The 27986-nt window shown below is 34.4% G+C and overlaps 1 protein-coding gene across 2 annotated transcripts; it reads right to left on the bottom strand.

Annotated features, from left to right (window-relative positions):
- Positions 1–451: 451 nt before the first annotated feature.
- Positions 452–27981, bottom strand: LOC129256963 (tafazzin-like). Of its 2 annotated transcripts, none has more exons than XM_054895192.2 (8): positions 27732–27981; positions 20835–20966; positions 20390–20435; positions 19405–19490; positions 16077–16157; positions 15439–15480; positions 7382–7575; positions 452–2288 (listed from the first exon to the last, which is right to left on the bottom strand). In XM_054895192.2, exons 1-8 carry the CDS (start codon positions 27841–27843, stop codon positions 2184–2186), a joined length of 798 nt encoding a protein of 265 aa, XP_054751167.2. In that variant the 5' UTR covers positions 27844–27981; the 3' UTR covers positions 452–2183. The 2 variants fall into 2 exon arrangements, with proteins under 2 accessions (XP_054751167.2, XP_063953464.1); XM_064097394.1 differs by having other exon boundaries at positions 27810–27940.
- Between the last annotated feature and the right edge of the window lie 5 nt (positions 27982–27986).

Below are 27986 nucleotides of genomic sequence, written 5' to 3'. Positions count from 1 at the left end.
AAACTCTTCACATTGCTGGTTTCAAATGTTTAACTTTACCAAAAAATGTAAAATAGACTTTGTGTAATATTAGAAGAGACGCCTAGTAGTCATTCACATACTAATTATCTTAAAATTGCTAATATATGAGAAAATGGTAGCAATTTAAGTTTAATTGCTAAATAAAGTGATGAAACCATCTCACACAGGAAACATCATTTTTAAAGCATCTACAGTATTTTTAAAATTGATTTGTTGGTAACTATTATGAGCCTATACTCATATCAAACAATGTCCAATAGAAGTAATGTACAATACAGCATCACATGTGATATAATTCCAACAGGTTTAGAATGAATTGTTTGCATTAAGGTGTACTTACGTCTGTTGGATTCTGTACAATAGGTTGCAAGTCTTCTTTTTATTCTTATCATGCCTTTCACTCAAATAATAAGGCACAAACACTTTGTCCTTCATGTAGAAATAAATTGGCATTTTATTTTCTAAAAATCAAAATGATTTACTAGGAAACAATACAAAATAACACAATGCATAAATGGTTTGAAACAAAAATTAAAATTATGCATACCCGGTATATCTTTATCTTGGTCGAAATCCTAACAATAAATGTTCATGTAAAATCACAAAATACATCCAATAAAATACAGTCTTATTTCACACCATACAATCATCCACACCATAAAAGATTAGAAAATTCATATTTAGAAAATATAGCAATAGGCCTATTGTAACTCCCCAGCAACATTTTATGAGAGATAATTGTTTTATATTTCATGAATTTAATGAATTAATTGGATTCAATTGAACTGAAAAATTTACGATACTTTGGGAGTAATTTATCAAAATTTATGGTAAGCTATAAAGATTAACTACATTGGATGAAATTTATCTACTACAGGAATTGGAATCCCTGAGAAGTAACAATCATTCTGTGAGGATTACTAGAACATAACATAGATTGATTCGTGACTCTGTGCAGCCAGAAAGTGGGAGCACCCAAAGGGAGCCCTATCTCTTTTCTTTCAAAATTCTGCGATAAGCAAAGTAGGAAGGTTATCAATCCATTGGACCATCAAAAAAGGCACAACTTTCTTAGTTTCTAACTAGTTTAAATGAAATTTCAGTGATATGCTGGTTTGATTTTCAATTGTTAATCCAAATTTATTGTTGGGGTGGTCTTGACCTGTAATATTTGTGCTTGCATTTTAACAATATCGATCATTATCATCTACATAGAGTGTTTAAGTGATGCATTAAAAACGCTTATTTTTGTCTGATCAATTGCCTGTGCAGTATCAGAGCGTATCCCTAAAAAGGACCCAAATCTGACGAATATCCCATTGGCTCCTGTACAAAATTTGCTATTGAATATGAGAGCATATTCAACAGTTTAGGGCGTGTGCGCGAATGTGTGAAATATACAACATGTACAACAATGAATGCAATGTGATGCGCAGCATAGAGCACACTACGCTCAATGAGGTAATAATGAACTACATGCAAATCGCATGTCACAACCAAATTTTATCCTATGAAGTGATAATGGCATTATGTGATAAGTGATATGACTTGTTAAATCAAATTGCTCCCTCTTTGGGGGGGGGGGTGGGATAGATGATAATAATTATATTGGATGGCTGTATTTCATGAAATATCAGAAATATTCCACTCTTTAGGGCCTATATTATCCCAAACTCTTGGAATATTTCTGTTATTCCATTCTGAGCCATCCAATATATTGTATAAATGTTTTCTTTATTGAACGTAATGAGAGTCCAACCTTTTATTTGTCGGACCATTCCAAAATGATTTGTTGTATTTTTATTCATATCAAAGGTTGAAATGCTTTGATTTCATCATTGCTTAGCAGTCCATGGAGTTAAGTTAAAATGGATGAAAAACAGAGGATAGATATACAAAAGGATGATTCTTTATAGAATTGTCCAACTATGAAAAATCAACACCAATGTTGCTCAACAGGCAATGTAAATTGTGAATCTACCTAGCAGCAATTCATAAAAAATTAATAATAATAATTCAAAATTTGACAGCATTTTAAGACTTCTTTTCATAAATTTTGTGAAGGAAGCCTTTAAGATCAGTTGGAGAATAAAATTATTGTATAGCACACAAGGACAAATGATTTTATACACCCTCTTACAGGTGTGAATATGGCTCTACTGTCACCTCTGTTGATGTATATGGAGAGTATGCAAGGCTTCTGCTCTGGCTTTTAAAAGTTTCATCTCTTCTTGTATTGCATCTGTTATCTTCTTTCTCATCTCCAACTGGTAAAAAAGAAGAAAAAAAATATCAAGATATAATTCATATCACAAAGTAGAGCCCCTAAAGTGACATATGACACATATTTTATCGTTCCCTTGATTTACCAACTCACTATCTGAACTTATAATGTTTTCTCATGCCTACTAACTCGTTCCCTTAACTTACCAAGTCATTAACTGAGCTTAATAACAATGGGTTAAATAAACAGGTCAAGATAGTTGAGGTCAAAATTGCTGATGTCTCCGATGTCTCCTGCAAATAAGGTTGCAATATCATACACTATTTGTCACCACAGAGGGCGCTATGAAATCCCAAACTTACATCGTGATTGACTCACTGATTTGACTAATGGCTCTGTACAGAGCAATGGATCTATTGCACAACCATCACTTTCACCCTCTGTGGCCAAAAAGAAAAAAAAACACATTGCATCAAATAATAGTGACCACTACTGAGGAAGAGATCTTATCAGAAATAAGATCAGACAAGAAAATCCAAACTTATGAAATGCCACTGTCACTTCCATAGTTTAATTTTAATGATGTAAAATTAGAATTTGAAGGTCAACATTGTGAGAAAGATTAAATGAAAATGATACCAATCATTTACTCTCACAATTTATTAGAATAAACCATGGATTTGTCAATTTTTTAGTTGGAAAACGTCAAAGGAAAACATATGATTCCATCAAGGGGCGAATCTAGCTTTTTTCAAGGAGGGGGGAAGGTTTTGACCAAGAAATTTGACAAGCAAAAAAAAAAGAAAAAAAGAAAGGTTTCACTACCAAATGAAGGTCAATTTGGTACCAAAATCTTTTGACAAGCACAAAAACAAAGGTTAAACTTTAAAATGAAGGTCATTTTGGTCCGGAGAAATTCAAAAAGCACAAAAAAGGGGTTTGGCTATAAAATATTGGTCAATAATTTTTTTGCTTGGCAGCCCTAGGGGTGGGGGCATTAAACCCCCTAACCCTCCCTGTAGATCTGCCACAAATCAAACAGAAATCTGTGACTTACGGAAATATGCTTCCCCTTTTTTCTATGATGAAACTGTTCACAATGTGAAATATAATTATAGTAAATTTACCTTTTGGATCTAGTGAATAAGAAAAACTATTAGCAATAAAAAGGTAGATGTTACAATGTAAATCTAAATCACCTCAGAAATAACAGCTTATTTTATAACTTTCACCAATGGTCAAGGGTGTCGATCCCAGGGGGTATGGGGGATATATCCCACCCAACAAAATTCAGGTGGGGGGATGGCCTGTACAATCATCCTCCCCCCAATATTTTGAGGGCATGAAAAAAATAACAGTATATCTCCAGAAAACAAGAGTGTCGATAGGGCCAGCACATAATACACCCGCCTGTAACGCGGAAAATGGAGTTATTGATAGTAGGTCCATGGGTCAAGCAAGAAAAGTGAAAGGTGGCGACTTGACCTTTGACCTTCTGACCAAAAAATAAAAAATCAATAGGCTTTCTGGAATCAATGCTAGTATCATACATACCAAATTACATGTATATGAGCCTAGGTTCAAGGACAAGTCCACCACAACAAAAAGTTGATTTGAATAAAAAGAGAAAAATCCAACAAGCATAACACTGAAAATGTCACAAAATCGGATGTAAAATAAGTTATGACATTTTAAAGTTTCAATTTAACAGTTATATGCACATCCGCGTAGGTATGGAAATGAGGAGACTTATGAGGTCATCCACTCACTATTCCTTTTGCATTTTATTATATGTAATATGAAATATTCTAATTTTCTCCTCATTGTCAAGTGAAACAATGATTAACTCCTCCCTGAACATGTGGAATTAGCATTGTTTAAATACTATATGGTTCAGTCAAGTTGGTCTTCATTGTCAAATTTGTAATAAATGAAATATTGTATAATTCAAACAATAAAAAACAAAATAAATAGTGAGTGATGGACATAATCGACTGACTCATTTGCATGTCACTGAGTTGTGCATATTACTGTTTCGTGAAAAATAGGCAAAACTTTTAAATGCCATAACTGTAATTATTTTACATCTGATTTTGATGAAATTGTCAGCGTCTTGCTAGTTTGATTTTTCTCTATTTGTTCAAATCAACACTTTCCTTGGGTGGACTTGACCTTTAAGTATGACTAAAGTTATCGTGTTTACAAGGACTTCAGAAGGGTAAGATGAAAACATGTCACTGTGACATTTGACCTTTTGACCTCAAAATCAATAGGCTTCCTGGGATCGACACTACTGTTATACACACTAAATTATATGAGCCTATACTAGCTTAAGTCAAACTAAAGTTATCGCGTTTACAAGGACTTCAGAAGGGTAAATGAAAGCATGTCGCTGTGACATTGACTTTTTGACCTTGCCGATATAGGGTAATTTCATGAGGTTCCACGAGCCTAATTACATCAGGAGGGCTAAAGATATTCGTTCGACCCAACCCATTCGAATTTTTGTCAATTTGATATTGCTGATTGACAAAAATGTATGAATGTGATTCAAAATCTAACACTGATTCTAGAAATGGTAACTACTGAACTTACTTCGCCCAAATTGGGAAGATAAATAAGTGACTTGGAACTATTTTTTGACTGGCGGAATAATTAGGGCTATTTTACTGTTTCAGTTGATGAATTCGATCGATTCATAGTTATCTTCATAAATGGCGATTTATTTTTAAAATGAGCTGGCTACGGTACCCTTTCCTGGTCAGATTTGGAATGTCAGATATATATCCTATCCATTGGTAGTAAACATTCCACCCTCTAATTTCACATTTTATTTTTTATGAATTTTTCAAAAGTGCCATTTTAACACACAAGTCTGTGGGGAATGTTTTACGCGCGTGACACCTGTAAGTAATATGGGAAATCCCTAGTAGTGGATGGCATACCTGGCCAAACTCTTCAGTAGCAAACAATTTCTCACTGATATCAATATGTTTAGTCATCAAGTGGTGCAAAAAATGGATTTAATGACTAGCAGGGCTACATCAGGTAAAGTTAGTAGGTCTGTGTATATGTAAGCCTAGGAATGTATGTAGATTGGTCAATGTATAGAGTCAAGGCCTCTTTAGGTTCTGATTTATCATTGTTTTGTGTTAGTGTACATCAACTACTTAGCATTAGAAAGACCTTTAGAAATTGCTCATATTAAAATTGTTCTTAGGAAGAGGGTAGGTAGAGAGGAGATAGAACTTTGAGAACTTTACTGAAGAGAACTAGAGTGGTACCTTCAAGAAGGTATTTAGAAAAGGGCACAGAGTAAGGTAAGGTATCTTAATAGTGCTCAACTAAGGAGGGAGGGGGGGGTTGCTGTGTGCTGCAATCTTAGTATAGACCCCCCCTCTTTATTAAGCCATGCCATCTATGAAATTATCTTTCTTTCTCTCTCTCTCTCTCTCTCTCTCTATCTATTTATGTATCTCTTCCTTCTTACATCTGAGAGGCAACAGCCCTAGGAAGATTTTGAATAGGTCAAATGCAAATATACTAAAGTAGTATCTCATTCTTTTATTGTTTCCTCATCTAATCTCATGTATATTTGGTAATTATGTTTGGGGCAGTTCTGGTATCCTGATATCTACACAGAATTTACATACACCTTTATATTACAATCGATAGGGACCTATATTTTCATTGCATTCACTGTTGGGCTATATGCAGGTAGGATTTGTATACATCCATATATAGTGAAAATAACATGTATGGGTAACACATTAAAATGGGTCATTGCATAGAAAATAGGCATTTTCAATGCATTTCTTTGTGCTAGTGTGAGTGTACAGATATAAAAGAATAGCAAAGTAGCTATTCAAAAAAATAAAATACATAGGTCATATAATATAGGTTCCACGAGCCTAATTACATCAGGAGGGCTAAAGATATTCATTCGACCCAACCCATTCGAATTTTTGTCAATTTGATATTGCTGATTGACAAAAATGTATGAATGTGATTCAAAATCTAACACTGATTCTAGAAATGGTAACTACTGAACTTACTTCGCCCAAATTGGGAAGATAAATAAGTGACTTGGAACTATTTTTTGACTGGCGGAATAATTAGGGCTATTTTACTGTTTCAGTTGATGAATTCGATCGATTCATAGTTATCTTCATAAATGGCGATTTATTTTTAAAATGAGCTGGCTACGGTACCCTTTCCTGGTCAGATTTGGAATGTCAGATATATATCCTATCCATTGGTAGTAAACATTCCACCCTCTAATTTCACATTTATTTTTTATGAATTTTTCAAAAGTGCCATTTTAACACACAAGTCTATGGGGAATGTTTTACGCGCGTGTCACCATGAGCCATGAATAAATGCATATGTTTAGGCCCTGTCTCATTTCGATGGTGCATAAAAGAAAAATTGTTTTAACAACAAATGTAATTTTTATGTTATCAATTTAGCAGAAGTTACACAGGTTGGGAATATAGCTTCATCATTTATGAATAACACAATTTTTTGCTCATGACACACTTGCCTTGAATATGTTTGAACAAAGCAATAATCCAGTCGTAAATTACACAGCCTAAAATGTCAGGCGATTCATTAAAATGTGAGCTTATGCTATAACCTCTTCTAAGAAGATGATATATAGGCCCTAAATTTCACAAATAGATTTGATTTATATATAAACTAAATAAAAAGTTTGAACTTTGGTGGTACTTCTATATTTTGTTTTTGCCATGTTAACATTAATGTCAGAATCTGACACGAGATAAAAAACTCATGTAGTTATTTCATAGAAATGACATTTTGACCTTACACAGAACTGTATTTTCATGTTTTTACATTATCTTTTCTTATTTGTTGTTTTAAGCACTGCTTGTGCTATTCCATGTTCAAGTAGGCCTACTTTCATTTATCTTTCAATGTTTTGAGTTGTTCTTTTTCTTGTGTTCTTTTTCTTGATATAAAATACTTGTAAACTTGAAACTTGAAACTTGAAAGGGATTTTAGTATGCTCTAAAATGTGATTTTCGCATGTCAATTTCTTTAAAAGTCCTTCCATGGGAGGGGGGATACCCCCCCAACCATGAGAATGAGAATTGAGAAGTTCATATGCGTACTCACAGGTGATAAAATTTCTGCCTTCATCTTTTCCACTGATTCTCTGAGATCAAGAGGTTGACCTACAATGACCGTCACTTTCTTGTTCCTACGAGGAATGTACGGAGGGTAATTAGGAAGGATGTCATCCATTCCTATATGCCATATAGGTACAACCAAGGGTACCATCTTACATTCACTGATCAAACGACCAACACCTGATGACAGAAAGGGGGAGAAAACTAAACAGAATTACACAGTATAACAAACATTCTAGATTCTATCCTTTGATTGTTGAAGAAGCACAGCAGTGCTCAAGTCTGTGAACTAGACAGTATGAAAATTGGACTGGTTCCACATGCATGGGTTGTTTTACAATCAGGGTATACTAAAAAAAAAAAGGCCTTCTGTGCACCATTTAAGAGATAGATGTACTGTTAAATAAAATCTATGATGGAAAGCTATCTGTTAGAGCAACTTACGAGAGAACAAATATTGAAATAAATGTCCAGTTCTCAAAATATACTATATCTGGCATTTTACATTTACATTACATGACTAGATTAATAACATTTTTGTCTTTCAGAATTCTTTTCTATTTGCAACAAACCTAGAATGTTCACTTTGCCCCCATCCTCTAATTTTTCAGACTGTTCATGTTCAAATATTGTCAATCCAATTCTATACAAAAGTGTCCTCTCCGAAAAATAAGGCAGTCATGGTTGACAGGACATGTAATTAATATATGGAACTCCTTTAGAAAAAAAGGTGGTTGACCTTATGCCTCAAAATTTAAAGAAATATCATTTCAGTTGCTTACAACTCACAAACAAAACAACAAAACAAGTTTTTGTTTGAGTAAAATGAGACAGTTTGGTCACCTTAATTGTAACCCATATCATATTTTGTAGTTCATTTTTCCCCCTGTAGCGCTCTAAAGGTGTGTTTATGAGCCACTCTCATACCCTACTACGATAATGACTTGAAACATGTTTTGAAGCACATTTCTGCAGAATCACGGTTGCATTTAGTCAAAAGTAAGGTAAACCTGTTCCAAATCACAAACATAAAACAGTGATTTGAACCCTTGAATATTTGCTATACAATGTGTCGCATACTGAATTTTCCAGGTCTTACTCTTTAACACCTGCTTGTATTTTCTTTCCTGACAAATTTTTAACGTGATATGCAGTTACAACGTTCTTATTTTGATGTGCCTTCTTTTAACTTAAAATATAAAGGTGATGAATTTTCTACTTCATTCTCATTATTACATTTCAACTGTAGAAGTCTTGTGCAGAATTTTGATAACTTTAGTTTATTTCTCAGGAGTATAACTCATACATTTAAAATAATAGGTTTGTCAGAAACATGGTTGAAAAAATCATCTCCATAAAATCTTTATGATATAAATGGATATAACTTAATATGTAATAATAGAAAAAATAAACGAGGTGGCGGAATGGGAATGTATGTAAACTGGCCAGCAAAAGAAAGTACCCACTTCTTTCAAAGGCTGCATGCACACAAAAATTCACCCCATAGAAATAAACAATTTTGTACACAGGTATGGTGCAATATCCATTAGTAATCACATACCCAACAGGAAGTGATTATCTTTATTACAAAGAAATAAAATGACATGTACAGCATCTTGGCCACTGAATCAAAAGTCACAAAATGTAACAGAATGAGCCGTCCAGGTTTTACACAAAAGTCAATGTCAAAGGATGAAATAAACCAAACACATATCCATAGAAGGAATAGACTGAGGTGGTGCAGAGAGCATAGCTCGACCAGAAGACAATGGAATGCAGTATTGTTTTCAGATGAATCCAGGTTCTGCGTCAATACAAGTGATGGACGGGAGCGTGTGTGGCGCAGAGCAGGAGAGCGATATGCAGAATGTTGCATTCCTGAAGTTGATCGGTGGGGTGGACCTTCTGTGATGGTGTGGGCAGGCATTTCAGCCAACCATATGACTCATCTGGTTATCCTGGCAGGTAATCTGACAGCTCAGCGCTATGTTGATGAAGTATTGAGACCCCATCTGCTCCCTTTCCTGCAGGCACATCTTGGCATCACATTGTTTCAACAGGACAATGCAAGACCCCATACAGCACGGTTCACCACCAACTTCCTTCAGGAGCAGGACACTAGGTGGTTTCAGACCGCCTCGAAGTTCGTCAGTTCCAGGTATTCTCTGATCGGGAAATTTACCCCGATCAGAAAATACCAGGTATTTTGGTAATGTGAAAGCAAACTACGCGTAATTTCCCCGAAAGAAAATACCCGCTAAATAGTAGGTACTTGGCGAAATTACGAGAACTTTCGCAGGGATTTTTCCAAGGTCGCAGGTATTTTGGCAATGTGAAAGCAATTTACGGGAACTTTTAGCCCAGCGTGTCGTTGGGCGCTGGCGCCGTGGGTGGCTGCTGGGCTAGTGGTTTTGAATCTCGCGCCTTGCCTACTTATTAGACCATACTGCGCATGCTCCTAACTTCAGGAATTTATCCCGAAGGATATGTTTCGGGGCGGTGTGAATGCAGGAATAATTAATGGGTATTTTTTAGCCTAAAAATGTTCTCGTAATATAACGGGGATTCTTGTGATCGAGGCGGTTTGAAACCGCCTATTGACGTCATCCCATGGTGTGCATGCTCTCCTGACCTCAATCCCTTTGAGCATCTGTGGGATGAACTTGGCAGACGGGTGAGATCAAGGGAACAGCCTCCTACCAATCGGCCAACATTGATCCAAGCTCTGCAGGAGGAATGGACAGAACTTCCCCAGGACTACGCCAGACAACTTGTCCAAAGCATGCATCAGAGATGCCTGGAATGTGTCCAGGCACGAGGAGGACATACACATTATTGAACATTGTTGTTTGTGTCTGGTTTATTTCATCCTTTGACATTGACTTTTGGGTAAAACCTGGACGCCGGGCTCATTCTGTTACATTTTGTGACTTTTGATTCAGTGGCCAAGATGCTGTACATGTCATTTTATTTCTTTGTAATAAAGATAATCACTTCCTGTTGGGTATGTGATTACTAATGGATATTGCACCATACCTGTGTACAAAGTTGTTTATTTCTATGGGGTGAATTTTTGTGTGCAGCCTTTGAAAGAAGTGGGTACTTTCTTTTGCTGGCCAGTTTACATAATTCATTGAATTATATTGTTAGAAATGACTCGTCAGTTGTTTCAGAATCATATGAATGTATTTTTATAGAAGTGTGCAATAGTAGTCAATGTAAAAAACTATTATTGGAGTTGTATGCCGTCCTCCTGGATATGATGTAAATTTGTTTCTTTCTTCCTTTTCTAATCTGTTACATAAATTCAATATGAATTCATGCAACTGTTTTATCATGGGTGATATGAATATAGACTTGACTCAAACTAGTGTCAACTCAAAGGTTGACTCCTTTTTAGATCTTTTACATAGTTTCTACTTGCATCCAACCATTGAATGTTCTACTCGAGTTGCTTCAAAGACTGCTACCTTATTAGACAATATTTTTATGAATACAAATATCTCTGTAAATTCTGGTATTATGCTAAGTGATGTTAGTGATCATCTCCGAGTGTTTTGTATATTCTCATCTTTCAAACATATTTCAAATAACAAGCCAATTCCTTTTACAACACGAAATATTAATTATATAAACTTGCGATCTTTTTGTAGCAAACTATACAATGTCAAATGGAATTTTGTATCCTCTAATGCCACTGTTGATACTATTTATAGGACTTTCTTACAAATATTTACGGAATTTTATGAAGACTGTTTTCCTCTCAAAATCCCATCTTACAAAACAAAAATCTAGCAACCCATGGTTAACCAAGGACTTGATAAAACTATGCCATAAAAAATCAGTCTTATGTAAAAAACAATTTGAAAAATTGAACTTTATATAGAGAGCAAGCTTTCAAATTTTTTTGTAATTATGTAACTTTAAAGATAAGACAGGCTAAGAGAGATTATTATAGTAGAAAGTTCCATGAAGTAAAATGCAATATTAAATCAACTTGAAAAATTATAAACAATCTCTTAAACAAGAAAAAGAATAAAAAAGGAAACAAAATTGATTTGCTTGAAGTTGATAAAGTTAATATAATAAATAAGAAAGACATATCTAATATTTTCAATGATTTCTTTATTAACATTGGTAAAGATTAACACTGTTGATGATTCTTTTAAAGATTATCTTAAACACCAAAATATACATTCTATTTTCTTTAAACCAATAACTAAACGCGAAATAATATCCATAGTTTATAAAATGAAAAATAATACTAGTGCAGGTATAGACAATATAGATATAAAAGTTGTAAAATTTGTCATTCATCTTATTAGTGTCCCGTTGTGTAAAATATTCAATAAATGTATTTCATATGGAACTTTTCCCTCTGATATGAAAATTGCTTGTGTAACACCGATTTTTAAAAAAAGGTAATCACAAAGATGTCAATAATTATAGACCAATTTCAGTACTAACAATTTTCTCTAAAATTCTAGAAAAATGCATATACAAAAGTCTTAGTGATTTTGTTGGTAAAACATAATACTCTTATAAATAATCAATTTGGATTCCGACAGGAACATACCACAGCTACTGCAATACTTAATCTTATTAATAATATTAATAAAGCAATCAATGGTAAAGAATACGCTCTTACTATATTCATAATCCTTTATACTTAGGCTTTCGATGTTATAGATCATAACATTTTTTTACAAAAAATGTATCATTATGGCATTAGGGGTACTCATTTACAACTTTTATAAAGTTATTTATTTAATCGAAAGCAACTTACAATTGTTAATGGAATCAAATCCCAATTTAAACAAGTCAATTGTGGAATTTCCCAAGGTTCAATCCTCGGTCCCCTTATGTTTTTAATTTATATAAATGACATGCCATATTCAACCCAACATTTGAACTATATCATATTTGCGGATGACACCCGTGTATTTTGTAAAGGTCCCGACCCCCCAACTTTATTCAAATTAGTTAACACCCAATTAGCCAACATAAGTAATTGGATGAAGTCCAACAAATTAATCTTGAACATCACTAAAACTAATTATATTATATTTGGAACTAAAACCACAATTTCACCTGACTTAAACTTGTTTTATAGAAATGAAAAAATTACATGTGTATCTCATACCAATTTTTTAAGGAATAATCATAGGAACAACCATGTAAATAATTTATGTAATATTCTGTCTAGAAATGTTGGAGTTCTCTATAGATTATCTATAGAGAACTCCAACATTTCTAGACAGAATATTACATAAAATTAGATTGCAATTCTTGCCACAAAACGTCCGGCTTATGTTATTTCATGCACTCATTTTTTTCTCATATCAAATATTGTAGCATTGTCTGGGGCTTTACATCTAAAAAAATATAGTACAGATTTATAAATTGCAGAAACAACACATTCCGCATATCTTGCCCATAGTCTACCTTTATTTTAAAAAATGGAGGTTCTACCTAGAAATGAACAAATATCATTAGATACAGCTATTTTTATGATTAATTTATCTAAAAATTGTCTTCCAAAAATTCATAACTACATCTCTACTCTGAACTGTTCTATTCATAGTCATAATACAAGGAATGCTAAAAATATTCACCTTCCTCTTAACTGCACATCAATAGCACAAAAGTCAATTTTCTTTATTGGTCCAATGCTTTGAAACAATCTCCCATTTCATTTAAAAAATAGTAAGACTGAAAAACAATTCAAACATCTGTATAAAAGACACCTATTTACTTTACCAGATTCAGAATTCACATACCGAATGTTTCCTTTATATCTTTCTTTGTTCAGTCCCTCCTTTATTTTGTATTATACATTGTTGTCATTTGTGTTATTTTATCTTCGTTTACTTGTACTGTAAGGGGTCATTTTTAATAAGCCATCATTTGTGCTTTTTTATGATTCCCCACTATACTAATATTGAGATGTATTGAACATTGTATTGATTAGTACATATTGTTGCTTTTTAAAGTGGAAATAAATTTAATTGAATTGAATAAATATATACCGCGTGGTGTGAAAAACAAGTTCTACGGAACAGAATCGCGGCACTGTAGGTACGTTGCACCATAGCCCTGTGCATGCGTAAGCCATGCATGGAGCGGCTACTAGCTATATGTAGGGAGTTGCAAAGCCGTACGTGCATCTCTCACAAGCGGTGCTCGCTCTTAACAATTTTGGTAGGGCTGGGGAACTGAGATGTCTGGTAATAGGGGTCTTGCGAGCGGGGCTGGGCGGCTTCTGAACTGAAATTTTGTCATTCCGAGTATCTAGACAACTGAAAATTAGGTCTGAATATATCATGACGAAAACCTCCATTTGAGAACACTATACCCCTGTTTCCCTCTTCATCAATTCTCTTCTCCAAGTACGACAAACCCTAACTGCCCCAAGCAAGCAATTTAAGTATCAAAACACCTGTTTCGTGACCTCGGTCCGAAGATAACACAACAGCCCGGCATATACAGTCACAGCAGGGGGCAACACACGATGGGATGCATGCGCAGCGCTGAGCGCGGTCCCTGCAAAGCATGCCGTCATTTTTATTCGCTTACTTTCCTTATTTCGAGGTCGATTTTCTTCGTTCGAAATTGAAAATGGACTAACATTGGATTTCTGAATACAATATGCCTTTGAAAACGTGATTAAATATCGAATACAATAATTTCATTCCGAAGGTCCTACTACAGGCAGAGAAGTCTTCCATAATAGCACAGCTGTTGTTTATCATTTCGTCCTTGGCTCAACGCTCATATACTGGCCTGTGGAGGTGAAATTGAGACAGCGGGGATTACCTGGCCAAGCAGGGTTGATCAGGGCTTGGAAATGATTTTTGGGATTTCCAAACGTAAAATGAGGTATAAAACCGCAGTTTGCAATCTGAACTGCGGTCTTTCTCCAAACGGGGGTTTGACGTAATGTGTGAGTGCCTCCCCTCCCCCCGGTTACCATGATGCATGTCACTAGCCTAAGTTTGTCAGATTTTCAGAATGAATTCTCTTCTTTATAGGAAGTGAGGGCTACATAAAAACAAAATTTCATTAACTTTCATAGATGCTGATAAGATGAGCCAAAATAATATGACTACAAAAGCCCTGTTCCTGGAAGTGAGCCTACCATCTAGTCTTCTTAGAACTTAATATAGAAGCATAACCCTGCATTCAGCATATTCCCTAGGTATACTCATAGTATGTGTGAAATATCGTGATACACTGTTGTAGCAAAGGGTTATGGGTGTGTTTTTGATTTTCTTTCATTACATTAAAGGTTCTAAGACACAAAGGCCATCTTATTCTAGATACATATCTATTATTAGGTAGTTTTGAAAAATACAAATTTGCCATCGGTTTCTGTGTACAACGAACCGGTGTTGAGTTATTCCATGGAAATGAACTTCAACGGGAACGCCCACTAAAATTTTAGAAAAAGTTGGCCGATCGACCTGTCAATCATTGTGACGTCATCGAAGGAAGGCTTTCTCAGCTGTGCAGCCGGACCCCTAGTTATTGTACATGTTTCTCGTGTAGTTGCTGTTTCGACCGAGCTCATCCTTAACAGATTTTTTAGATTTTTACGAGGTTTTTATCATGGCTGCAGCATCGTCATCAGCTGCGTCTGATTCTTCAGACTTTGAAGATTCAGGTTCTGAATATTATTCCAGCAATTCAAGCCGACCAAGTTCATCAAGTTCTGACGACGACCACAATAGGCACTTCACGCTCCAAACATCAACAACACTCAGCAGCTTCCTTCCCTGACGTCATAATGGTCAGTGATACACGACACAAAATCGGGCAGAATTTTTGGCGGGCGGGGCGAATTTGGCTCAATTTTCAAGATAAAATTGCCTTTGAACCTGATGTGGGATGTTTTTCGGGTAAAATTTTGATGGAATCGTAATTAGTAACCACTAAGCTAACAAATAAATCAGCATCTTTGCTGTATTTCATGGGACCTTTAAATATATATTAGGTTGCCGCTTCTAAATTTCATATATAAAAATGTAATGGTATAATACTTACCCCATTTAAATCTGAGAAAATCATTGGTCATATTTACTTTGCCTAGAAAAGTAATCAAATACAAAGAATAATGATTTAAAGAATAATTCTAAAATACAGTTTTAAAGAATCTAATTTTGTAATACATAAGAAAGTAAGAAACTAAATAAGAGGCAAAATTTGTTAAATTCTCAAAGTATCTATACCAAGTTTTAAAGATACTCTTTTACTTTTCTGTAAATAAAAATATAGAGAGCACAATAGTTAGCCAACTATTACTTTACAACAACATTTGAATCTTTCTAGTGAAGCCACCCTTTCAGTGAAATTTCTATAAATTGATTGAAACAGTTTTATTTTCATAGCTCCATTGAAAATTGCTCAGAAGTCTTAAGGAAAGGTTATTTACCAAAGTTTTTCATGCATACTCTAATGTATAAACTGTAGCTCATATGGCATGTTTCACCTTTCATAAATCTTACAAATTAATACCAGTAAATTAAAATTAATTATCATCAAATATTTCAAAATAAAAAATAACTGAATATGTTTTTAAAATACATGAAAACTATATAATTTACAATGTTAATATTTAAATCTTTTATGATCTTTCCCAAAATGGACTAAACTTAAAAAATAACAATTACACTGTGTTATACCTTCTGCATATATGTTGGTCCATCCACAGTTGTTAAGTTTCTCTAAACAGAAGTCCATACCTCGTTGATATACACCATCACCTGACAGATGGTAAAATAATTGATTGATTAATTGATTTTATTCCTATATATACATCATTGTCAACATTAAATAAAAATTTTCATTGAAATAATCACATAGATTATATATATCTAAGAGCTTGAGAACAATGTCCAAAAAATATACATACATAACATTTTCTTTTTAAACAAGTACAGGTAATCAAAGTTATTATTGCCCTTTTCAATTTCCCTTTTTAACAAAAAAGGAACAAATATGTTTGGATATATCATACTAATTTTAAGTCATTGTCTGATGATAAATGGATAAATGTAGAATTAAAGATAGATAAGATGTTCATCCAATACATATTCCAGTTTTTACTTGTTGCAAGCCTCATGTTAATTATGTTAGTTCCAATTCATCTTCTTCCAGGATTTTAGTTCTTACTACATTAACATATTTACCTATCCAAGAGGTGTGAGATAAACAACAAAAAAATTATTTTTTTTCTTTCCAGGGCTCTTTTTGGAGAAACTTAAAAATTTTCCAGGGTTACTTTTTCATTTTCCAGGGCTCTTTTTCCACTTTCCAGGGCTACAATTTCTGGAGCTATTTCGCGGCTTTTTTGCGTTTGTGTGTGTGTGTGTGCCACATTGAAGGGATGCTGGTCAGCAGTTCAGGGCTGCTCTGCTGCAGGCTCTGCTTTAACAAGATGTACTGATTTATTCTAATAATTCTAGTGAATTTTGTCTACTACTCTACTGTCTCTTCTTCCAGTATAATTTAACATCAGTTACATTTTCATTATTTACAAACAAAATTGAGGGGGAGATGTGATAGTATCAGGTAAGTTCTCTTAGCTGACACGATCCTATGATGGACTCGCGTGCGCTGAAATGAGCAATGTTATTGTGCCACTGTATCTTGTATTTGCTTGTGTGACTCTGCGGGCAGCTCCGCGGTGATTTACATACATATATACGTGATGTTCGCAACTGCAGTCGGGCAATGAGTTTGGGATTTTGTAGCACAATTGGTGTGCGCGTAGGAAACAGCTCAAGATTGTAATATAAGCGGTCACACGCAAATGCAAACAAGTACACATTTAAATGCAATATAATGTATAATGTATAATTTAAATGCAATCACGTACGTATGCATGAAATGCTACATAAATATACAGTGTTGACGGGGGCGATTATGAGTTTTGCAGTCGCCCTCGTGTGAATGTTTTTAGCCCTTTTCCGGGGCGAATTCGCCCGCCGCCCCCGTGTAATTTTTTGGTTGGAGATAAATTGGCTTAACAGTGTCTTTACATCAATGAAAATTGTTCCCATGAATCATTTCAAGCCAAAAAAAATACTGATCAATATGTTTGGCTTTTAAAATTTCATAATGAAACTGTGATAAAAACCTTCTGTAAATCATTAAATATCATAATCTTTCACAAGATGGCTAAAAAAATTATTTTACATTCCATTACAATCATTGTAGGCATCTTTAATTACCATTTCCCAAGTATAACATTAAAGCAATTGAATTCTCATAAGAGTTCAAGGGCAATATCCAACCTTTGATATAAATGATTTGGATGAAAGAAAAAAAATTGCTGCTGTTTGAAATGCAATTGTGACAAAATCTGTGGATAACTCTCCCATAACTTAAGTTCTTGCTATTGTTTTGAATTGTTGAAGAAACTGGCATACATCATAGGGATTTTTTATAACTCCCATAAAACCTCTAGCTTTGCTGTAAATAAGCAAAATAACCAAAATTGCAGTTACTTGATGCAATTGTGCTGTAATACCTTGGTCACATTTGCTCTATGGCGGCCGTACGGCAAGTCGAATACAAATGTTTTATTAATTTTAATTCAAACCACCTATATGTAGTTGGTACAAAAATGTTGAAACGGCCGCCGTAGAGCAAATGTGACCATGGTATTAGTCACATGTACTGTACAAAAAAGAATGAACATGATGTTATATATAAGAATTGTAAGAGTAATTACATTCATTTGTTTAGTTATTTCCTCTTTAAGGATATTCATAGCATATAATGATTAAGAATATTCCAGAATGTCTCAGTAAGTTTTGCAAGGTACGCATATTTAGTGAGTGAGTGAGTAATCTTTGTTATTTCTAAAATGTACAAAGATACACAATAGACTCCTAGTGGTAGTGGAAAATCACAATAGGATTAGCTATGTTGTTTACATTGTTAATTTAACTGAGATCATTCAAAAGTTTTCAAGAATTTAACTGCTCTGGAAAGAAGGAGAATGTTCTTTTTAAAGACGATACTAGAAGCTTCCAGAATAGTGGAAACTTATATATATATATATATATATATACATATAAGCTGGCAGTTTCTTCATCACATCAGATCAGAACTCAGAGTTTCACACCAGACTTTATGTCAGAGCATAGTTAATTTCTAACTGGAAGACAACATTTATCTTCTGTGGAATTATTCGCACGCCATCAATGAACTGTTTGCAGTTACTGTACTTTGAGAGAGGAATTCTCAGTTCTCATCGAGATCATCAACCTCTTTTAATGAACGCTCTTCAACCCATGGATTGCTGAAATTGACTGTTAATCATCATCAATATCGTCTTCACAGACATTTCAACTCGTTACAGTGACTCTTGTTATTCATCGTGCTTCAACATCATTTTCATCATCGCCATCATTGTGAACTTTGATTTAAGGAATCTTCGCCAACCAACTTGGATTTTATCTGGATTTAATACAGGACTATCATAACTTTGGATTGCACATCTAACTCGAGAGATGTAAGATCATTATTTATTTTTGTTTAGTGTATGATCTATTTCCTGTAATGAAAAAAAGGAAATTACATTTAAAACTAAATTTTCATTGTCATTTGTTGCAGTATCGTATCAATGAGGTAATACAGATTGTCGGGTGAACAGGTGTGTTTTGGGGAGTGGGTTTTTATCATAATTTGATTATGAGGGAATTTTAAGCGCAATTGTTTCATGGATATTCTACCGGAAATATGGTAACAATTGAAAGCTATTTCTATCATCACTCCATATCTGGAATATAATTTTTGTTACAGTAGGAGGTGTAACCACCTACAACATCATTCAATTAAACAACTTGAAATACTTGCATATGCTTCATGATTAAAACTCTTTTTTTCTCTCCTTTTCCTGCTTTTTTCTAAAAAAATGGATTTCCATATATCAAAATGTACGCTGCTTCACACAATGCAATTTGGTGTAAAATTACAAAAAACTTTGAATAATTTTCTCACCTCTCAAGACTGGAACCACTTGGCCTAATGAGAAGTAATAATTGTATCTTCTTTTGATGAATGCTATCTCACTTGCACCTGGTGTCCTTGGGTAATGAAACAAATCAAAACAAGAGATAAAATTTTCAAGATCCTCTCTACAATACAAGCACAAAGTCCTAATGCAGCCATAATTGTTAGCCATCTTATATTTCATTTTGTTGACCCAAGAAACATTTCAAACTATTACATCAAATTTTAGATGTTGTTGTTGTGTTTTTGTTTTGCTTTGTTGGTTTTTATTGTTTGCTTACCCATAATTACTTCCACTAGTTCTTCCATCCCCAGAACTTGTGGAACACTCCAAGGATCACAATTATCAAAAATAGAACCATGCCTCTTAATCATTATTTTTTTCCAGATGAATGATATGCCCCTTTTTAATAAATTTGATCTGCTGGTAAGCTCTAAAAATTAAATTTCATTATTTTCAAATAAAAGAGATGACCAATACCTGGAAATGTTACATGATTCCTTTTCTTTCTGCAAAGCTTTTTCATGTTGCATCATTGAATGCAAATTAATTCAAAGAAGCAAAATAAAGGATATGAACGACTATGCCATCAAGAAATCCATCCATAATACTCTCAGCAACTGAAGAAATTGCAGTTGCCACCTCCTAAAAATACTTTAACCCCCCCCCCCCATACTAGGGTAAAAAAAAAAAAAAATTAGTCATTTTACATTTAATCACTTTCTAAAAATGCAATGTTACTTATTGCTGATACATTTCAAATTGCATTGATTCTCTTGGGTATCATGGTGGGTGTTTCACAAAGCTGTTTGTAGACTACAAGTGACTTTACAAACCACTTATTTTTTCTTATGGTAAGTGATACACATCACATTTTCAATGGTGTTGATGTAGTTCTAAGAAAGGATCACCAGTCGTTTGGAAAGTCCCATCTCAAAATAATTTCATCCTAAAATACTTTGTCCATCTTACCATCTTGCTGTTTTCAAGTTGCAAAAGCTTGTAAACTTGAGGAGACCTGTTAAAAAGATGAAATGAAAATATCTGTCTTCCTAAAATATACCTTCTATCCTTTTAAATAGTGAAATCTTTCATATTTCTATATTTCGTTACCTCAGTGTCCCTTCTAATGACATCAATAAATTCATAAATAGTATGTCTATCACATAACTTGCCATATTTTCAACTTTTCAATTTTAACATTATAGGAAATATGCATTTATCTATATATCAAAGTCTCTTAAACAACAAGAATATAGAGTTTCAGTGTAAAAATAAAATCCTGATTTTGTACGTAGCAAACAATCCCTAAAATTGGGTTTGAAAGGCATGATGATTTATTTAAGAGCTGCTTTCTGTTTTAACTGTAATTCAATGACTGGTAAGAGAAATAGACTGAATTTGAAGTGAATCTTACCACATAAGATGCAATCATCCAAAGATGATGTATGGTTTGCCACAGTAATTAATGGCCGTTTCTTCAAACGCAATTGCTCAACTTGTTCTTGAAGAATTTCCTTATGGTGGACCTGGACTTGATTAACCCAAGCTGAATCAAGAAAAAGTTAGAAATATACATGAAAAACACCAGTATGAGGATTTTTATCATTTTGATTTGTGAGGATGTGTGTGTGCTAGGGCTATGTCTTATACATGACTTTTCATGGACACGTTCATTCACATAGTATTCATGTACGATTTTTTTTTTTTTTTTTTTATACACACACAAGAATAGTATTATCCTATCAACAGTGCTAAATCAACATGTTCATGACTCCTGAAGTTATCCCCTTATGATTAAGGTCACTGCAGTATCATATTGTCAAATTCACTGATTCAACTAATGCAATCATATCAGTTACATGTATGTAACTTCCCCTTAATAAAAATTAGTTGTCAATATGCCAGAAAAAAAGAATTAAAAAACTATTGAAGGTTTGAGAAAAAACCATCAAAGATGAAGAAAGTTATGTATTTTTTTATTGGTGTGTGTATACACCAAATAATGAAATATGTTCTCCATCACGAAAAGAAAATAATGAACAAAATAATCAAAGAAAAGTTGAAAAAAATTCACTTTAACTGAGTAGTTTCGATATATTCTTCCTAAAGTGAAATATGATGAACAAATTCATACAAAATTATGCTCTGGAGCCATATACGCTAGCCAGATGCATTGCGTAGTAACCGCATACATGTATGTCATAATCAGATGACATCACATGCATTATGATACATGCAGTGGCGGACCGTGACCCGGAGGAGACAAAGCATTGGAGGGGCACAGCATTGTTCACAAACAATACAGTGCCCCTCCAATGCTTTGTCTCCTCCGGGTCACGGTCCGCCACTGGATACATGCATTGCATAGCAACCACATCACTATGTTAATATGTTAACATAATTACATCATAATCAAAAGACATATCATTTACATCTTTACACTAATTGAAATAATGAAAGACCCATTCTCAATTCAAATTGCAAGGAATAGTAAATTTCACGGTCTATTCAAATCCAGCTAAAATATTTTCATCAATGAATGAAGTAGCGTAAAGAACCCAAATATCCGACACTTAAGCATTATTGTACCAAAAAAATGCAATCATTAACCAAATAAAAATCATATGTATTATTGTTGTTAAAATGTTGAATATTAATGTCATAAATAAAGATTGAAAGAAATACATAGTGAATGGATTTTTTAAAATACTTCCTACCAGAAACTTGTGTTTTCCCACTCACATTAATGTGAGCCTAGCTATACTAACCTCGCACACCCAACATGTTTTGAGTGCAAATTTTGAAGCAGTTGGCTTCATAACAGAAGTAATGTTTGCCAAAACTCTGTCATTAGTATAGTTACTTACCGCGATTATTCCCGTTAAGTTATAACTTTATATCTAATTTCAAGTTGTTTTTCTTATAAAATGAATTATATAAAACTGAATTCGCTTACCTCGGCCCTGATGGTGCTAACAAAATTCACAATCTAAATTCAGCTTGTCGGTAGTTTTATAAGTTTGTCTAAATTCATTATATGCAAAATTCTTTTGAGTATTCAATAAAATACATTGTAGGGGCACCAATAAATGCAATACCTTGAAAACATACTTGAACATTATTACTGCTGATGATAGCACTACTTTGGAAATCCTAATGCCTAAATGCTTATTCCTTCCCTTGTAATTTCTTTGATAGGTATAAAAAGGTATTAATCGCACGCCCTCTATTTGTGAAAATCTCTTATTTCATAAATGCAACAGCAAGAAAAGTCACCTCAAGGAGCTATGGAAAATCATACAATTTAACTACATTTTACTAAATGTGGAAAGAAAGTCATTTCGTATTCGGTAAGTGTCATACAAATTCATATGTTATTCTTATGTTATCTATTTCACTTTTCGTAGGGTTATCAAAATGAAAATCAAAATTTTGAAATCAATGTCTAAAAGGATTAAAACGTACCTGATATGTATCTGAATCACCATATTTAACATTCATTATTCCAAAGAGATCTGAATATCCATTAATCTGAGGCTAAAGTGGGTCCAATCATGATAGATTAGTGAACAAATTTCAATTTCAAATTTCGCATGACACAAATGCACAGAGCTCAACTCTAAACGAGAGATTGTGGGCGTGTCCTCCCTCGCCTCTGCACTATTATTATGCAAATACGTAACTGAAACAATAGTGTTATAGTCTCAGATCAGAGCTTATCCAAATAAACAAATTACAAGAAAAAGAAAAGGCAATGTGTGGTATGCTCATCTCTAATGCTGATATCAGCAGTAGATATGAAATAAGTTTACTGCCGTGGTGGCACTATAACTAACTCATGGGGCGGGGGCACTCTGATTTTTTCAATAAATAAATGAAATTAATGAATGAATTAATTGATTAATTATTTCTCTACAGCAGTCATGTGTCAACATATGACATTTTCATATCTTATGCTGAAATTGGCAGGGGGAATGGGGACTTTGATTTACAAAATCGATGAATTATTTAATTTATGAATTCTTTTAACAGATGATATTTTAATATCTAATGCTGATATTAGCATTAGATATAATAAGATTACTGTTGTGGTTGTGCTACATCTAGGGGTAACTCTTTTTTTATATAGTTTTATTTGATATGGCTTCTCTGGGAGGGCGTTCTCGTCGCGGTAGCTAGATAGTCCTACAACAGAGTACACATCTCTTGCAGAATTAATTGACACTCCAAGAGACTTTTAATTTGGCCGAATACAAAAAATAGGAGCTTTAACAATACAAACCAAAACAACAAACACTTAGAGATCTACTTTTTTTTATAATAAGTTTTCTTTTCATTTAATTCTGTATTGATTTTCAAGATTCATAGAAGTAATAAGCATAGCAATCAATAACAAATTACAATAATTACAAACAAGCGAAAGAGATATAAAAAGAAAAGAAGGCAGTATAAATAACATGTACCCCAAATTATTAATAAGGTTTTTACAGGAGTGAGTCCATCCATGCACCACTGCCCTTCAATCGCCTGATTGGAATCATCAAAAAGAAGGAAAAATCTCCACAATAGAATAAATCAAAGCACAAGGGAATGAAATGATAAGAAAAGTATCATGCTGTGAAAATTCCCAAAAGCCGACGCAGGCATGGTTACTGAAACTTGTTTAATTTATCCCATTCTGAGAACGAAAGACGTTATAATCCCTTTTGCACATAGAGGGCGGCAAGGCGGCAACATGCCACCCCTTTATATGCGTGTACGCGTGTCGTAGCTTAGCCTTAGTTAAGTGACAAAGAGGGCCGAGGGCAAGATGGCGACGTAAACATCAGTAAGATACATCTCATTTTCTTATAATAAATTTCTGGGTATTTTTTTGTACATTGTTTAAAAGTTGTAATCAATAATGTATAAATGTCGGAAATGAAGTGGCTTCCACAAGTACCAGCCCATTAGGCCATTTACATGATTAACTTTGTTACTACAGTGCGTCCAAAAAAACTATACACTTTTGAAATGGCTGCCAAATAAAAAAATAGGCTTATATATATGGAAAGCCAATAAAGTCAACTTTCAAATGACACCAAAAAGTTGGAAAACGATTCATGCTTGAGCGAGCACTGCCAACTGAAACAAAGGGTATGGAAATTAGGCTGGGCTGGAATTAGCCTTCCAATTTCTTTCAGGTTTTTTTGTTTGGAATTTGCAAAGATGAGGGTGTTGTGATGAATTAATGATCAATTGTGATCAGTTTGTTGTTTGAGAAAATGTCATGCATTACATGTATTCATTTGAAATTAATGCATGAGTGATCATCAATTGCAATATTTAGTGCAGCATTTTGAGATGGGACTTAAGTAGGTAAAGTACAATGGGATAAAGGTCAACAGAACATTTAGCAACCCCTCCCTCTATCTCTACCCCCCCCCCCACTTCTCTCCTGAGAGACTAAGCTTGGCAGCTAGGCGAGGCAGGAATTTTCCTTGCAGTTTTTGAGTGGTTAGTCCTTTGGAACTTAAAAAGCTAAGGGTGTTATGCTAAATTACTGAGTGAGATAAGTTTTGGTTTCTTAGGCAAATTTCATGAGTTACTAAATTGAAATTTAATGCATGAATGAACAGGAATGGTAATTTTATTGCAGCATATTTATCTTGTGGTCCTCAGCAGTGTGTTCGTGAGAGTCAGAGTAATGTGATGGTACCCGTTACAAGCAAGAAGGTGAGATATGGTAAGACTTGGTTAAAAGGGCATTCCTCTTCTGTGTCCTTTTACAAATTAAGTCATATGTACCCCTCCCCCAACTACACCTCCATTTCCCCGGCTCTCTCTCTGTCTCACTTCCTGGATTGTAGCCTACCGGTATTCAAAACTTAACTGTCAAGTGACCGGTGGCTGATGGTCAGTTATTTTTTCATTAAATGATTACCAAGAAATTGACTGATTATGATGATTTATGAAATAATTTATTGAAAAAAATGAATGTTCGATTGATCACTTTGCACATTGAACGAGTTGATTTATTAATAAATTGTTGACTAAATGATTGATGGGAAAAAGTTGATACCCCAATTCGGAATTTCTCATTGAATCAACATTCTGCTCTGGACTTAACGCGTACATGACAATAGCAATCAGTCTCTCAACAGGAGGGGAGGGTGGGAGAGAGGGGGTGGGGGCTAAATGTTCTGTTGACCCTTATTCCATCATCCTACTTCTCCCACTTAAGTCCTATCTCACCCCCTATTCTCCCTACTCCCATGAACACATTGCTGAGATCCACATGATATAGTTGAAATGCTGACCAAAAAGTGTAATTTGTTTTCACTCATGCATTAAAGTTCAATTTGATAATTTATGAAATTTGCTTAAACAACCCAAACTGGTCACGGTTGATCATTAATTCATCACAACACCCTTAACTTTGCAATTTCCAAAGGATTTGCCTCTCAAAAACTGACAGAAATTGAAAGGCTAATTCCAGCCCAGCCTAATTTTCATACCCTTTGTTTTGGTGGGCATTGCTCGCTGAAGCATGAATAGTTTTCCAACTTTTTGGTGTCATTTCAAAGTTGACTTTATTGGCTTTCCATATATATATGTCTTTCCCCCCAAAGTGATATATTTTTTTATTTGGCAGCCATTTCAAAAGTGTAAATTTTTTGGGGGGATGCACTGTAAATACTAGGGCTAGAATTCTTACAGTACAGACTACAGTTGTAGATCTACAGGGCTTAGGGAAAGTAAAATTTGTTGTGGCTTTATTTTTAAAATAGCCCATCCTGTGCGCACATGAAATATTTATAATCCCTGGCTCCATGGAGAGTAAGAACACGTTAGTGAATGATTTTTACTCTCTAAGTTAGGAGCCTCCTGGCTACTCTAATGTTAGGCCTAATATTAGGCAAGGCAAGGTCTAAAGATCTAGGCGTGATCATTGACACAAAGCTTAATATTGACCGACATTTTCAGGCAAAGATCAATAAAGCTAAAAGATTAATGAATCTGATAAGAAAATTTGTTTATCTCCACAAGGAGAACTTTTTACACCTAGATATAAAGCCTTGATCAGGCCACAGTTAGAGTATGCACATGCCGTCCTTACTTGAAGAAACATATTCATGCACTAGAAAATGTATAAAGGGTCATAAAGTGGTACCTGAGGTAAAAAAAAATTCCATAAATCAAAGATTGATTCAACATAAACTCCCTACAAAAAGTACATTGACATATCGCCATGCGCGAGGGGATATGATTGAAACTACTTACAAGTTAATTCATAGATATGACCAGGAGGTAGTGCCAGATCTGGGTCAGGTGCATGGGCGTACCAGAGGTTATGATAAAAAATTGTTTATCCCAAGATCAGTCACTGAGAAACGTAAGAAATCTCTTATACATAAGAATGAGAAAATACGGAATAGTCTCAGTAATGAACTAGTCAATGCACCCAGCAGTAAAGGCGCTGGTCAGAAAATTGCGATCATCCCAGTTTACAAGGACTGTCTCTGTTTTCAAAGATTTCTCCACACAAGAAATCTAGGAAAATTCATTCTCCTGTCAAGTGCAAGTGCACTAGTCAATGTAAATATATCAGGTTTCATAACAAGATTATTGGAAGACAGCAAGTAGTGAAAAATAGACAGTGAACAGTCTGGGGGGAATTTAGATCAAAACAAAACTAAAGCTTCGGTCTCTGTTATATCGGTTGTTCTGCTGAACTCCGTTGGCTCCACTCACCAAATACAAAGACCGAAGTTCTAGTGCGATCTCTACCGGGGACTCTATGGCCATATGTTTATGTATTAAGTTCGGATAAAACAGGGAAGTGAAGTTGCGCGACAGCCGTAGCTTAGTTAATCATTGTTTTTTCCCCTTTTTAACTAAGTTTATTTTTAGTATTTGGTGCATTTCTGGCCAAAACGGAATGAAAATCTTTATTGTGGTAATTCTTTTTATATATTTTTACGAAATAAAGACAAAAATTGTTGAGCCCCGTCGGGGGGATTTTGGATTGTTAACCCCCTAATGGTGGCTGCACGATAGCGAGCCGTCTGTGACGAGAAATAAAAAAAAGTTAAAAAACTCCTTGAAACAGACGGCTGCCAGCTGTCTATATAGATCTATTTCTTTCAAATTTTTATGAGATATTTGGTACACTTACTCATAATAAAAGGAACATTATTGACCCAAATATTTGTGAGATAAAAAGAAATTCATGTAATCTTATTCTTAACTCAAATTGACAGGTGGGCAGACTGGGGTGACGTGAATTTGAATATGTGGGGCTAGCCTAACGTTAAACGAACCAACTTACAAAGCCAAAACTTCGAGAGTAAATATGTTGTACAAATTGTTATTTGAGATGCAGTTTTCCAGATAACACCAGGCTTACAAGGAAAAACCCATTGTCCTTTCTCCAAAGGCATGATTTTTACTTCTCAAGCTCTGCCTCTGGACTGAAGATCGAAGATCCAGCAAAATTCGCAGCAGGTTTGACGACTTTCATATCTAACGCTATAGTCTTCTGTAAGCAACAGTTCTAATTTTGTTGTAATAATGATTCTGAAAG

This window comes from Lytechinus pictus, chromosome 3 (genome assembly GCF_037042905.1).
Source record: "Lytechinus pictus isolate F3 Inbred chromosome 3, Lp3.0, whole genome shotgun sequence".
NCBI lineage: Eukaryota > Metazoa > Echinodermata > Echinoidea > Temnopleuroida > Toxopneustidae > Lytechinus > Lytechinus pictus.
The sequence above is the reverse complement of the archived record's forward strand: the minus strand, read 5'-3'. Positions and strand labels throughout refer to the sequence as shown.

Coding starts and splice junctions, on each gene's coding strand:
- LOC129256963 (XM_054895192.2), bottom strand. CDS start 27,843: ATGCCTTTGGAGAAAGGACAATGGGTTTTTCCTTGTAAGCCTGGTGTT. Junction 20,436..20,834: donor GGATGATTGCATCTTATGTG/GTAAGATTCACT, acceptor TCTTTTTAACAG/GTCTCCTCAAGTTTACAAGC. Junction 19,491..20,389: donor AACTTGAAAACAGCAAGATG/GTAAGATGGACA, acceptor TCATTACCCAAG/GACACCAGGTGCAAGTGAGA.